The sequence below is a fragment of the Apostichopus japonicus genome, chromosome 17 (genome assembly GCF_037975245.1).
Source record: "Apostichopus japonicus isolate 1M-3 chromosome 17, ASM3797524v1, whole genome shotgun sequence".
Classification (NCBI taxonomy): Eukaryota; Metazoa; Echinodermata; class Holothuroidea; order Aspidochirotida; family Stichopodidae; genus Apostichopus; species Apostichopus japonicus.
Genome location: NC_092577.1, coordinates 34463044 through 34476285, shown reverse-complemented (window position 1 = coordinate 34476285; position 13242 = coordinate 34463044). Strand labels below are relative to the sequence as shown.

The 13242-nt window shown below is 37.6% G+C and overlaps 1 protein-coding gene and 18 non-coding genes across 19 annotated transcripts in view; 18 read left to right on the top strand and 1 right to left on the bottom strand.

Moving 5' to 3' along the window:
* The window catches only part of LOC139984856 (uncharacterized), a 32647-nt gene that overhangs the window by 12521 nt on the left and 6884 nt on the right, over positions 1–13242 (bottom strand). Inside the window, exons 3-12 of the mRNA XM_071998956.1 lie at positions 12142–12380; positions 10026–10111; positions 9470–9543; positions 7780–7824; positions 7167–7211; positions 5929–6006; positions 4973–5032; positions 4571–4627; positions 3641–3694; positions 2601–2654 (exon numbers count right to left, since the gene is read on the bottom strand). Of these exons, the coding sequence (XP_071855057.1) occupies positions 2601–2654; positions 3641–3694; positions 4571–4627; positions 4973–5032; positions 5929–6006; positions 7167–7211; positions 7780–7824; positions 9470–9543; positions 10026–10111; positions 12142–12380 (792 nt within the window). The remainder of the gene's footprint in view (positions 1–2600; positions 2655–3640; positions 3695–4570; positions 4628–4972; positions 5033–5928; positions 6007–7166; positions 7212–7779; positions 7825–9469; positions 9544–10025; positions 10112–12141; positions 12381–13242) is intronic.
* On the top strand, positions 62–134 carry Trnai-aau (transfer RNA isoleucine (anticodon AAU)). Its single transcript has one exon. It is a non-coding gene; the product is annotated as a tRNA-Ile (tRNA).
* On the top strand, positions 146–218 carry Trnak-cuu (transfer RNA lysine (anticodon CUU)). Its single transcript has one exon. It is a non-coding gene; the product is annotated as a tRNA-Lys (tRNA).
* Trnai-aau (transfer RNA isoleucine (anticodon AAU)) lies at positions 321–393 on the top strand. Its single transcript has one exon. It is a non-coding gene; the product is annotated as a tRNA-Ile (tRNA).
* On the top strand, positions 405–477 carry Trnak-cuu (transfer RNA lysine (anticodon CUU)). The gene has a single exon. It is a non-coding gene; the product is annotated as a tRNA-Lys (tRNA).
* Trnai-aau (transfer RNA isoleucine (anticodon AAU)) lies at positions 578–650 on the top strand. Its single transcript has one exon. It is a non-coding gene; the product is annotated as a tRNA-Ile (tRNA).
* Positions 662–734, top strand: Trnak-cuu (transfer RNA lysine (anticodon CUU)). Its single transcript has one exon. It is a non-coding gene; the product is annotated as a tRNA-Lys (tRNA).
* Positions 835–908, top strand: Trnai-aau (transfer RNA isoleucine (anticodon AAU)). The gene has a single exon. It is a non-coding gene; the product is annotated as a tRNA-Ile (tRNA).
* Trnak-cuu (transfer RNA lysine (anticodon CUU)) lies at positions 920–992 on the top strand. The gene has a single exon. It is a non-coding gene; the product is annotated as a tRNA-Lys (tRNA).
* Positions 1094–1166, top strand: Trnai-aau (transfer RNA isoleucine (anticodon AAU)). Its single transcript has one exon. It is a non-coding gene; the product is annotated as a tRNA-Ile (tRNA).
* Positions 1178–1250, top strand: Trnat-cgu (transfer RNA threonine (anticodon CGU)). The gene has a single exon. It is a non-coding gene; the product is annotated as a tRNA-Thr (tRNA).
* On the top strand, positions 1350–1422 carry Trnai-aau (transfer RNA isoleucine (anticodon AAU)). The gene has a single exon. It is a non-coding gene; the product is annotated as a tRNA-Ile (tRNA).
* Positions 1434–1506, top strand: Trnak-cuu (transfer RNA lysine (anticodon CUU)). The gene has a single exon. It is a non-coding gene; the product is annotated as a tRNA-Lys (tRNA).
* Trnai-aau (transfer RNA isoleucine (anticodon AAU)) lies at positions 1607–1679 on the top strand. The gene has a single exon. It is a non-coding gene; the product is annotated as a tRNA-Ile (tRNA).
* Positions 1691–1763, top strand: Trnak-cuu (transfer RNA lysine (anticodon CUU)). The gene has a single exon. It is a non-coding gene; the product is annotated as a tRNA-Lys (tRNA).
* Positions 1864–1936, top strand: Trnai-aau (transfer RNA isoleucine (anticodon AAU)). The gene has a single exon. It is a non-coding gene; the product is annotated as a tRNA-Ile (tRNA).
* Trnak-cuu (transfer RNA lysine (anticodon CUU)) lies at positions 1948–2020 on the top strand. Its single transcript has one exon. It is a non-coding gene; the product is annotated as a tRNA-Lys (tRNA).
* Trnai-aau (transfer RNA isoleucine (anticodon AAU)) lies at positions 2121–2193 on the top strand. The gene has a single exon. It is a non-coding gene; the product is annotated as a tRNA-Ile (tRNA).
* Trnai-aau (transfer RNA isoleucine (anticodon AAU)) lies at positions 2377–2449 on the top strand. Its single transcript has one exon. It is a non-coding gene; the product is annotated as a tRNA-Ile (tRNA).

The following is a 13242-nucleotide window of genomic DNA, read 5'->3' as shown; positions in this document are numbered from 1 at the left end:
TTTGAAAAAATATTTGTAAGCCCTCGCAATATATGTGATTTCTTCTTAGTGTTGTTCAGGTGGTCGGTTAGCTCAGTCGGTAGAGCACCGTGCTAATAACGCGGCGGTCATGGGTTCGAGCCCCATACTGACCAATCAATCAATCGCCCGGCTAGCTCAGTCGGTAGAGCATGAGACTCTTAATCTCAGGGTCGTGGGTTCGAGCCCCACGTTGGGCGATCTTTCATTCTTTTTATTAATCCTTCTTTTCTTTGCCCTTTGAAAAAAAATATTCGTAAGCCCTCGCAATATATGTGATTTCTTCTTAGTGTTGTTTAGGTGGTCGGTTAGCTCAGCCGGTAGAGTACCGTGCTAATAACGCGGCGGTCATGGGTTCGAGCCCCATACTGACCAATCAATCAATCGCCCGGCTAGCTCAGTCGGTAGAGCATGAGACTCTTAATCTCAGGGTCGTGGGTTCGAGCCCCACGTTGGGCGATCTTTTCATTCCTTTAATAATCCTTCTTTTCTTTGCCTTTTGAAAAAATATTTGTAAGCCCTCGCAATATATGTGATTTCTTCTTAGTGTTGTTCAGGTGGTCGGTTAGCTCAGTCGGTAGAGCACCGTGCTAATAACGCGGCGGTCATGGGTTCGAGCCCCATACTGACCAATCAATCAATCGCCCGGCTAGCTCAGTCGGTAGAGCATGAGACTCTTAATCTCAGGGTCGTGGGTTCGAGCCCCACGTTGGGCGATCTTTTCATTCCTTTAATAATCCTTCTTTTCTTTGCCTTTTGAAAAAATATTTGTAAGCCCTCGCAATATATGTGATTTCTTCTTCTTGTTGTTCAGGTGGTCGGTTAGCTCAGTCGGTAGAGCACCGTGCTAATAACGCGGCGGTCATGGGTTTCGAGCCCCATACTGACCAATCAATCAATCGTCCGGCTAGCTCAGTCGGTAGAGCATGAGACTCTTAATCTCAGGGTCGTGGGTTCGAGCCCCACGTTGGGCGATCTTTTCATTCCTTTAATAATCCTTCTTTTCTTTGCCTTTTGAAAAAAATATTTGTAAGCCCTCGCAATATATGTGATTTCTTCTTAGTGTTGTTCAGGTGGTCGGTTAGCTCAGTCGGTAGAGCACCGTGCTAATAACGCGGCGGTCATGGGTTCGAGCCCCATACTGACCAATCAATCAATCGCCCGGCTAGCTCAGTCGGTAGAGCATGAGACTCGTAATCTCAGGGTCGTGGGTTCGAGCCCCACGTTGGGCGATCTTTTCATTCTTTTAATAATCCTTCTTTTCTTTGTCTTTTGAAAAAATATCGTAAACCCTCGCAATATATGTGATTTCTTCTTAGTGTTGTTCAGGTGGTCGGTTAGCTCAGTCGGTAGAGCACCGTGCTAATAACGCGGCGGTCATGGGTTCGAGCCCCATACTGACCAATCAATCAATCGCCCGGCTAGCTCAGTCGGTAAAGCATGAGACTCTTAATCTCAGGGTCGTGGGTTCGAGCCCCACGTTGGGCGATCTTTTCATTCCTTTAATAATCCTTCTTCTCTTTGCCTTTTGAAAAAATATTTGTAAGCCCTCGCAATATATGTGATTTCTTCTTAGTGTTGTTCAGGTGGTCGGTTAGCTCAGTCGGTAGAGCACCGTGCTAATAACGCGGCGGTCATGGGTTCGAGCCCCATACTGACCAATCAATCAATCGCCCGGCTAGCTCAGTCGGTAGAGCATGAGACTCTTAATCTCAGGGTCGTGGGTTCGAGCCCCACGTTGGGCGATCTTTTCATTCTTTTAATAATCCTTCTTTTCTTTGCCTTTTGAAAAAATATTTGTAAGCCCTCGCAATATATGTGATTTCTTCTTAGTGTTGTTCAGGTGGTCGGTTAGCTCAGTCGGTAGAGCACCGTGCTAATAACGCGGCGGTCATGGGTTCGAGCCCCATACTGACCAATCAATCAATCGCCCGGCTAGCTCAGTCGGTAGAGCATGAGACTCTTAATCTCAGGGTCGTGGGTTCGAGCCCCACGTTGGGCGATCTTTTCATTCCTTTAATAATCTTTCTTTTCTTTGCCTTTTGAAAAAATATTTGTAAGCCCTCGTAATATATGTGATTTCTTCTTAGTGTTGTTCAGGTGGTCGGTTAGCTCAGTCGGTAGAGCACCGTGCTAATAACGCGGCGGTCATGGGTTCGAGCCCCATACTGACCAATCAATCAATCGCCCGGCTAGCTCAGTCGGTAAAGCATGAAACTTTTATCTCAGGGTCGTGGGTTCGAGCCCCACGTTGGGCGATCTTTTCATTCCTTTTATAATCGTTCCTTTCTTTGCCTTTTGAAAAACTAATCGTAAGCCCTCGCAATATATGTGATTTCTTCTTAGTGTTGTTCAGGTGGTCGGTTAGCTCAGTCGGTAGAGCACCGTGCTAATAACGCGGCGGTCATGGGTTCGAGCCCCATACTGACCAATCAATCAATCGCCCGGCTAGCTCAGTCGGTAGAGCATGAAACTCTTAATCTATAATATCTACTTTAAAGATTTCCCTAAAAAAAACATCCTTGTTAATGTTCGATCGTTTTTTTTTTGCAGTCAAATAATGAAATTATTCAAAATCTTACCCTTTCTGTATTTCTAAGGATACGAATTTCTTCTAGGTATTGTGAGATTGTTATCTATGTTAAAAGAGAAAGAAATCGTTACTGAGAGAAAAGAAAATGAAAATAAAAAACATTGTTTATGAAATTATCATATTTCTTGGTTCAAACGAAAGAAACATTTTTTAAATTTTAAACGAGACTCTTGGTTCTAATGTCATTATATATATATATATATATATATATATATATATATATATATATATATATATATATATATACTCATTATATGTACCTTAGGTCGACAGTTTATGGTGAAAAAGTGTACCTTTTGTTTTTACTACCATTGTTTTTACTACCTATTGTTTTTACTACCATTTTAAGAAACTTTTTTATTGTCGCAGATAGCTTTATAATGTTCTCCGTCCTCTAAAACGTTCATTTACAAGGTTTGGTTAGGGTCGGTTCAGGGTTAGGGTTAGAAAAAAGGGTTAGGGTTAGATTGAATTTAGTGTGTAAGTCAATGTAACTGTCGACCTAAGGTATGATCCATAGTTATATATATATATATATATTTATAGCCTATGTTTATGTTTTATTCATACGACAGATACGTTAGACTTAATTACCTTTCATTTTCATAAATTGAATGAATCTTGTAGTTTTAATCACTGAAGTCACACTTTTCTATCTATTCATGACTTACATTGACTGTTAGATTGACTGCAAGGTGACGTCACACCCTCAGCTTGAATAATATTTTCTCTTGACAATAGATACACAAATTTTTGCACAGTCTACTTTGCATGTAATATTTTCCCCAATTCGACAACAGTAAATAGGAAACCTTTAAATATTGTTCTTGTGGGAGGGGGAAGGACGGAAGGGTGGGGATGGCTTAGGGGCAATGGTAGCCGTTCAACTTTGGCAAATTGACAGCCTTACAGTAGAGTGAATTGGCCAGGTTCTGTTTTTCGAGTGAGTGGGTTTGTGTACGAAGAGGGAGGGGGGGGGCTAAAAATGAAAGTGAGGGTTAGAACAGAGCCACTTGTGATTCGACATACCATCTGTTGGGCGTGAAGACGTTGTAGGTACTGCATAAACTCATTAACAGAAATCTGAAAAGTTTAAAAATGGGTAGATTTGTAGGAAATAATATAGAATTATAGGAAAATATTGTAAAGATAGAATAATGATAGTATATTTTTAACAAAATTTATTTTATGTATAGATATCTCTCTTTGGCATTAACCTTAATACCTTTGTAACCAACACAAAATATTTTAAAAATACGGCCTTTTTTTCTTGCGTTTTCAATTGCTCATATTCACTATTTAAAATAATTACTTGTCATTTAGCCTCTGAAGAAGATCCTGCTAGGATCGAAACGTCAGGCAACTTACTTTTACACATTCTCTTACACATGCTCTCTAGTGGACAGGCAGGCTAACAGTTTTATTTTATTTTGATTGAAATAATTACTATATAATTAGCCAATTATTGTTAGATTTTTCACTGTCTCCTCACACGAATGTATAAATTCGGAGTTTATTTCATTTATCAAAAGTAGGACCCGTACCTGCCGAAAACCTCTTCTGTGGATAAATGGTTGATAAATTATGAAGTCAAACAAAGACAATTTCAGTTGAAGTGCCCTGATGACATCATCCATTCTGGTGTTGCCAGATGCGTTAACAAAATATCACCAAAATCAAAATATTCGCGATACAAAAGCTATGAGGATGTGGCCTTTTGCCGAAAGATTCAGAAAATTTCCAGTATTTATTTTATCTAAGCAATCAACTCCAGACACCAGAAAATCCTTTTAATAAAAGAAATAGCACACCCCAGTGTTTGAAAAGACGTCGAGGAAGAATTTTTGAGATGCTTGTTGAATTTTACACCTGACCACACCGCTACTGGTCATAAATATTACTGACTTTGTAGACAATTTTTACTCAACCACATATAGCAAAGTGGAAGGATGGCCTCACCTTGCCTGCGTGGAGAGATTGTTGCGCTGCTAACAAACTTTCATGATCTTCCGTCCACTGAGAAAAAACATAGAGAAAAGTAAACATGATGGAAAACATGCAGTATCATGAACAGAGAACTTCAGACTGTCATCTTTCCCCCTTCCCGTCCCCTCCCCTCCCCTCCCCTCCCCCTACCCTTCCCCAGGTAGGTCACGCATTTAGACGCATTCTCCCGTATCAAACAATTGCAACGTAACTTGTCTTTTTACAACCTACTTCAATGCCGTGAGACAGTCCCTTGACCGCCTTATGTTTTGATGGACTTAATTAGGACTGGAATCCCGCATTCCAGCCCCAATTAAGTCCATGGGGGTGGGTGCGGTAGGGTGGGGTGGATGACTTTAAAATAGATTTAATCACCTGAGTTTCGTTACCAGTCTCTTGTGCTTCTTCTTCACATTCTCCGTCTAAATCTTCGAGCTTTGGAAACGAAGAAAAGGAAGCTAGAATATAATAATGGATTTTCTCATAAAAAATGACGGAGCATGAATATGAGTATCAACGACACCTTTAACATCAATATGAAGTGTATATCAACAACAATGACAACGTCATTGTTAACGTAAGCGTAAAACTCTCCTTCAACATACCGTCAGTGTCAACATCAACATCAACGCCAGCATCCAGTGTCAAAATCACATCAATGTCAACACCAACATCTACATCACCATCAGTGTCAACATCAACATGAACAACACCATCGATGTCAATTTAATCACTACCATCAGTGCCAACATCAACATCACCACCAGTGCCAACATCAACATGAACAACACTATCGGTGTCAACATCAACATTACCATCAGTGCCAACGTCAATATTACCATCAGTGTCAACATCAAGAACACCATCAGTGTCAACATCAAGAACACCATCAGTGTCAACATCAAAACTACCATCAGTGTCAGCATCACCATCATTATCAACATCAGCATCAATACAAACACAACAAACGGAAATGGAAGGAAAAGGAGGTGAGAAATTTCCACACCGTCGCCGAGGTAGGTTCATCATTTCATTACAATGATACACGTTTGCTATTAGAAGTTCTCAGTAGAAATCACTTAACTTCCCCCCCCCCCCCCCATTCACCCTTTGCAAAGCAAATTCTCATTCCTTTGCCAACCACAGACACTCATTATACTTTGCTTTCTGAACCACAGACATATTTAGAACTGAAATTAAAAAGTTGAAAATCCGCCTCTCCCCAACCCCCCCCCCCACCCAAGAAAAAAAACCTTCCCGACTAAGTTTCCCTACTAACAGGTGTCTTATTATATTATTTTCGATTAACCAAATCTTGGATATGAACTCACCACTATTTCAGGCACGACGAAGGAATCATCACAGTTGGTATGAGGGATACAGTTAGCATCTAAATACTTCTCACTTATCTGCAAAGTTACATAAGATATTATTACCAAAAAAACTAAAAATGCTTAAAGGATTTCACCAAAACAATAAACAGAATTAATTCACATAAGGAGAGTGATGTCATAAAAGTTCAGTTCTTCAGCAATAATGTTTTTAGGCATATGATGTATTATCGATTGATCAGGTAGGGAAACTATGTTGTAATTTTACACATATATATGATAGGTAGTGTGCTTTATATTGGATTCGTTGCATATTTAATCTTGTTGACTTATCCTTGAAACATACATTTGGAGTGTTTTGCTTATAGCTGCTTGTTTACTGTAATTTGAATTCATCACAATGTAACTGTTTTGTAGCAATATTATGTTCCTCTATGAATAAGTGAGTCAAATAAATATAAAATGAAAAACTAAAACATATTTTCAGCTGAATTGCCGTGACGTCATCCTTCACTCTGCTGTTGCCATGTGCATTCATGTTGTAACTACAAAAATTTGGGCAAAGTCATATCGTTCGAAATACAATTTGCTACGAAGATGTAGTTTTGACCTAAAATATGGAGAAAATATCCAGCTTTTTTTTATAAAGCAATTAACTTCAGATACTGGAATATCTCTCTAAATTTACTATTCCAGATATTATAGATATTATCAAAGTAATAATACAGACTACGACAATAACCAACAATACCTAAATCAGTCTATTTAGCTGGATAATGACTAACCAACATTAATATGCAAAGTCATGGTACACTATATAAGTATAGTCCTGTAATGTATATAGTAACCTCTTCACCAGTCACCATGGAGACTAGACTCTTCCTTTTGAAATCTTTTGGACGATTTAACCTTTGCCCATTCTAAGTTTACATTTCTCGTTCTAAATAAATAAGCCCAAATTTTGCACTTGATAACAATTTACAATCAGTGGGTAAAACAAACAGAAATTTTATTTCTAAATTTCTCACAGACGAAAATAATATCTTCGACAGGTGAGACGAAATGTTAATTTTCTCCCTTCTAAAGGTATTTGGACTCAAGAGGTAAACCGCACGAATACAAAGCACAACCACGGTGACCCAAATTTAGATCTATATATAAATAAAAATAAAACAAAATCGATGAAAATGAAGAAAAATATTCATAGCGAAGAGAGAAAAAGTAAAGCAGATGTTCACCAGATTGGGTTGTTTAGTTCGCCGCCGTAACTCCATTTCGTGCATCTACGGACAAAGATAAACGATGACGAAATAATGCCATAAAAATATAGATTTTTAAAGTCTTGAAGTAAAAATAACGAGTGCGTCTGTCATTATTTGTGTTATGAAAAAATAAGGGATTCAAAAACGCTGCTTGCAGGTGGGATATTTTCTTGAATTATTATGAAGTGTATGTAGCTATGGACACCCTAGTACCGCGGTATGAAATAGGCATTAAGTAGGCTATTTTGTGTGTGTAAAACACGTGTGACAATAAATAGTATTTGTAGGCTACTTCATAAAGTGTGTTATTGGTACCGTAGTACGTGAATAAAGCATAGTAAAAGTGAAGTTTGCAAGCATTTTGCAACATTTTATATTATTTTTTAATAACGCACGATACGGTATCTTAAAGGTTGTATACAACGTTTACAGGAGCCTTAGATGATCTTTATTCTGGGAGTCACAACCTCCCCCTTCTCGCCCCACCTCCTCCCCAACTCCCCTCCTCACCCCGCCTCCCGGGATATACATGGTTGCGCCCGTTGGACAAGATGGACCATCCTATTGTGAAAAGGGGTTTTATACTTACGAGTCCATTCTCGAACTGATATTTGCAAAAATCTAGTGCAGACGTCTAGAAGAGAAAAACGAAATCAGATCATTAAAGAAAATGGAGACTTTGTAAAACATTCAGATAAGAGGAGCTTACAGGTCGGCTTTTAATAAAAAGTAACGGTTGGGATGCCATTTTGTTACACACGGTGACCTTTTTGCTGGGGTGCCATTCAAAAGTCACAGTACAGACGGTTTACCTTCCATAGAGATCACAGCTCGAGTCTCATTGGATTGAAAGCAGAAACCGACTTGGAAGGGATTCCAAGAAAAATGAAGTTTAATTGGTTTTATTTTTCTTAAGTCATACGCACTCAACAGAAATAAATAGAAAACTGAAAATTATAAAATGGAACTTTATAAACAGATAAAATGAAGTAAGAATGTAGAGTACAGAAATAAGTTGAATAATCTGTGTTTTTACCTACATTTAGATCTACAATGAAAAACTGACGAAAATAATATTTTTGATTAGACAAAGCGAAATTAAGGGCCAACACATCCTCCCCTTTTCATAATATGTTTTAAATTGTTATACCAAAGTTCTGCCGATTGCTTTTGTTGGAATACTATCCATTATTAAACGTTCACTTCTAACTATAAATTTGTCTGTCTGATCTGTTTATTTAACGTCTGTTTTTCCTTTCATTCGTTTTCTATTTAGTTTGAAAAGATCCTGCCAAGATCGAATCGTCAGGCCCTCTAACTCTTCCGTATTTACTGACACAGGCTTTTGGAAGTAAACGGGGGACGCACTGCAGTAGATATATTCCCCCGGGCACAACCCGATCATTATTTGGGCCCCTTCCATCAGCAGCAACACCAGTAGTCAAAATTCATAGTGATGACGGGAGGGGGAGTGGGTCTTTAGCCCATTCCAAACACAAAGTGTTGAGCTTTAGCACAGCCTATATATCTTTCATATACGATGCCTACAGTGTTGCAATAACTTGTCGGCAAACGTACTCAATCTGCAGATTCGATTAAGAGCTAGGTTACCCCCTGGACCATCGGGCACTGCCCGATTACCCGACCGGTTCAGACCTTCCGTGGCAGACGGTAAGCAATTTTTTTCACAAATTTCGCTCTCGTTTTTTCTCTCTTGTGATTTTAACTTCTACGACTACCAGGATGGATTATAGTGTATATTCTCTACGTAGATAATGCTACACTATATCTATGTACTTAACAACATCGTTGATAAAGTGTGCAACTCTATGTACCAGTAAAGATGGCGTCTAATAGAAATGAGAAACTTCTGTCGTCACCAGCAGGTGTTAACTTATTATAACTTCAGATACCGGGAACATCTGGTACAGCTGCAATATACATTCGATATGATAGGATGTATTTTTAGTTCCTTGTCGCCAATTTTATCAATTGCGTACCGAGAATTACTTATAAACCCTAATAGCAATTGAGTAAACCAAGAGACAGTTCTCTCTTAATTTAAACTTCATTACTTATACAGCTTGTTTTAGGAATATTATTTACTGCATAAATCATCTTCACTTGATAAGAAAACCCAAACAAAGGCTTTCGCATCATCACCATTGCGTAAAAGGATAATCTAAAATTTAATGAAACAAAAATGTAAGGAAAAATTGTAAAAAACATTTTTTTTTAAAGCGAGAACAAAATTGGATAAGAAAGAAGATATAACTTACAAAATGCCATTGATAAGTCTCACTGTTAAGTTGACTGTATATAGAAAGACTGTCGCCATCTTCTTCTTTGAACACTGAATTAAACATGAAAAAAAAAAGCCGCAAGATTTTGTAAGACTTGAAACTTGATGATGTGAACACTTAAATGAAAATCCTCCTCAATCTAAAACGATCCATATGCAGATAATTATGTGTGGTACAACTGTGTGACCATTCTGGATAAGAGATTTATTATCGGTTTAATTTAATATCCCCACCATATAGATTAATGGCTTTTTGGCTCGAAGCCAGGCTTTGCCCCCCCCCCCCACCCTCATGCGGACGACTGACATATGTGTTATCATCACATGTACAAACTTCACAAGTTTAAGTACACGAGCATATATATATATAAATATATATATATTTATATGTAAATATATATATATATTTATACGTATATATATTTATATGTATATATATATATATATTTATATATATATAAATTATTACAATTCATACATACATACACACATACACTTGTTTAAGCCTCGGTACATTATCACTGCTTTTTTACCTTTGCATTTGGTTAAGTTGGCAATTTCGCTCAATTGACTGATAAAATGGGTTGACGGTCTCCCAGGAAACAAACTCCCCTGGAATCTAATTTGGCGTTTTCCATATTCATCCATAAACCGTCGGAGTAGAAGACAGAGTGAGACAGACAAAGGAAAAAGAAGGCCAAAAAAAAAGGAGACAGAAAAAAAAGGAGAAATTATTTGCGATGGTTAATATAATAATAAACTTATTCTTAATTGTCGTTTTGGACAAAGCACAAGAGATTGTTTTGGCGTCATTTTGTACCAAGCAAGGACATCATGGCGAAAATTATGCGCGTTAAGAGAGTACAACACATTATTGCATATTATAAACGTCCCATATATGAGCTACGCGTATGGCGAAGAAGTTAGGTGAAAGAATATTTGAAACCAAATCACTACGAATAGTAACTAAGAATGTGCGCACATAATACATACGATACGTCACGGGCAGTTAAAGGACGGATTAAGGCATAATATTGATATATTTTAGACCCTTAAAAATTACACTGCTTTCAGTTCAGGTTGTATCGCTATAACACTTTTTATTTTTGATAAATGCCCCTTTAAACAGCTGAGGTTCAGCTATTTAAACGACTGGACTATAAACCATTAGATTAATTCCTCAGATGCAATATAAAAAATATATATTAAAATACAGACTCGACTTTCATGGCCTCATCTAAATGACATGTTAACGTAGAAAGTACACAATGAAATGTTAACATTACATTACAAATTTATCAAGGACAGATGGTCTTGTTTCTAATTTTTGAAGAACATGTTTCGGTTGAATTGTTAGAATTTTAAAAAACAATGGATTAGCATTAACAAAATGCCTACACTTAGGAGTCGATGTCGTCATCAATTTATGTTTTAAAGGAGCGTTCCAGAGATATCTTTTGAAAAGCTAAATAGCTATAAGAAACATGACTAGCACTAAATATTGTGCTTAAGCAATGACATACCAAACTTAAAATTCTGCCTTAATTAAGTTATATTTTATATGTAGCTTATATATGGCCGTGTATTAAGATGTTTTTTTACGTTAGTTCTACTTATTTAATGAAATAGATCTTTTATTACTGTATACGGGAAACATTTTTTGTAGATTCATCAAATCTAGTAATTTTAAACGAGGTTGAACAGAACGTGCATAAATGATGGAAATATACCTAAACTGCTTAAACATGGAATAATATAATTAAATAGGTTAAATGTTAATTTTAAAATATTGTAGTCGTGCCCTCATCTCGTTATCTCTAAGGCTATATTCTTAAAGGAAAATGCCCCAAATAATTATAGAAACGCAATCTATACTCACATTTGATAAGAAATTTGTATTATTTAGTTTGTACCTAATTCTTATTACAATCGCTTTTTCACAATCTGTCTGTGTGTGTGTGTGTATGTCTGTGTATCATTTAGGCCCAATTATTTTAAAAAACAGAACGGAAGATGGCGCTGTTTAGAGATAACTGATATGGAAAATATAGAACTGATTTCAAAATTTAATAAATGTTTGCTATATAGCGTAGAATTTTGTTTGTCAAGCTGTTACACTTTCCGCACCTCCTTTTGACACCCTCCCCCCCCCCCCCCCCACACACACTGTGCAGAGAATTCCTGTCAGACACTTCGACACTGTGGTGGTTGCAGAACAATATAACATTGTCCAAGTTCTGGAAATCTATATACATATTACTGTATTCCTATACATAGGCTTAAAACTGACTTCCTATAACACAATATGTTCCTTAAAACTGGCTTCCTATAACACAATAGAAGGCTCCTTCCATTACCGCCAACGGGCGTTTAGCTTACAAAATTGTGACGTCATATACGCGATGTCTTACGCAAAGAATAGCACATGAAATGGTTAATACATTTATCTCTCTGTTTTCTTTGGTTGCATGGTCTAAAACTTTATTCCCTCGGACATTTAATGTGAGGGATGGGGATGGGGAAGGGTAAGGGCTGGTAAGAGCAAGTGGGTTGGAAACCCGTGTCTAGATGGGGGGGGGGGAGGGGCGTATAGATTAAGTAATACAATGTTATGTATTCGACATATACTATAGCCCTAATGTAACTTACACGAGACAGATCAGCTTCGGTTGCTTAGCGACCCACTTGAAGACTTGAAGTAAGTCTTCATCGTTCACATCGACTTCAGAGATTTGGAGTTTTCTCAGTGAAGGGCATGCTGGGAGATCCCGGAACAATGTCAGAGCTACGTCACTGATGGTCAACGACAGAATGGGGGCGCCGACCTTCATCAGTTCAAGGCACAGTGATGACGTCACATCATTCAGATGGACGCTTGAAATATTGATCTATTTATGAAAGAAATAGTTTCAAAATAAGTTTAATTCCAAATATCAAGATTATTTGAGAAACAAAAATAGTAATAAGACGAGAGAAAGTGGGTTCTGATTCCACACCATCGTTCACCAGTTCAAAAGAAGTGTATTGACAATGCCAATACACAGTACCACTTTATACCCACTGTGGGTAACACTTTATACCCACTCTGGAAAGTCATGATTCCGAAGAAATAGTATTATTCCCACTCCTAAAATTTCAAGCGTTTTATTTGTGCAAGGAGAAAATTGCTTTAGCTAGTCTTTATAGCCAGGGACAGCGCAGCATTCTTGCAGCCACTGAGTTCCTGGACAAATTGTACAACGTTTTTGTTGGTTCAAATGTTAACACAATATTAAGAACATTGGAAATGTATTTTGGCCATTACCGCAAAAGACAAAGAATCCTAAACTGTTTTATTAATGATATATCCTGAAGTATTTGCATAATATTTATATTACACATTAAATGCTTACCGTGGGTAAAACGTATAGTCAGTCCTACCCCATCGCCATTTGATATGATATATTTCGAATACAGCTAACCATTTCTGTCCTGGAGAATTTAGTGTCTCCCCCCCCCCCCACCCTTCATTACCATTGCCAAACTTCCACTCAACCTCAGTAATTTTCAAATAAAACCTATATAACCCCTATTCATATCCATAGTAGACAATTCCTACAGTTTTGGCCTGCCACATTTGTAATTTCAGTCAGTTTTCGTAGTATATGGTTAATTAGGTTTGTTGAAATTAACGTACTGCCATTTCGTACTGTTTTGTCTAGCCTCTGTTTTTACACTAAAAATTCAACAGTCCGAAATTATGCCAATGTA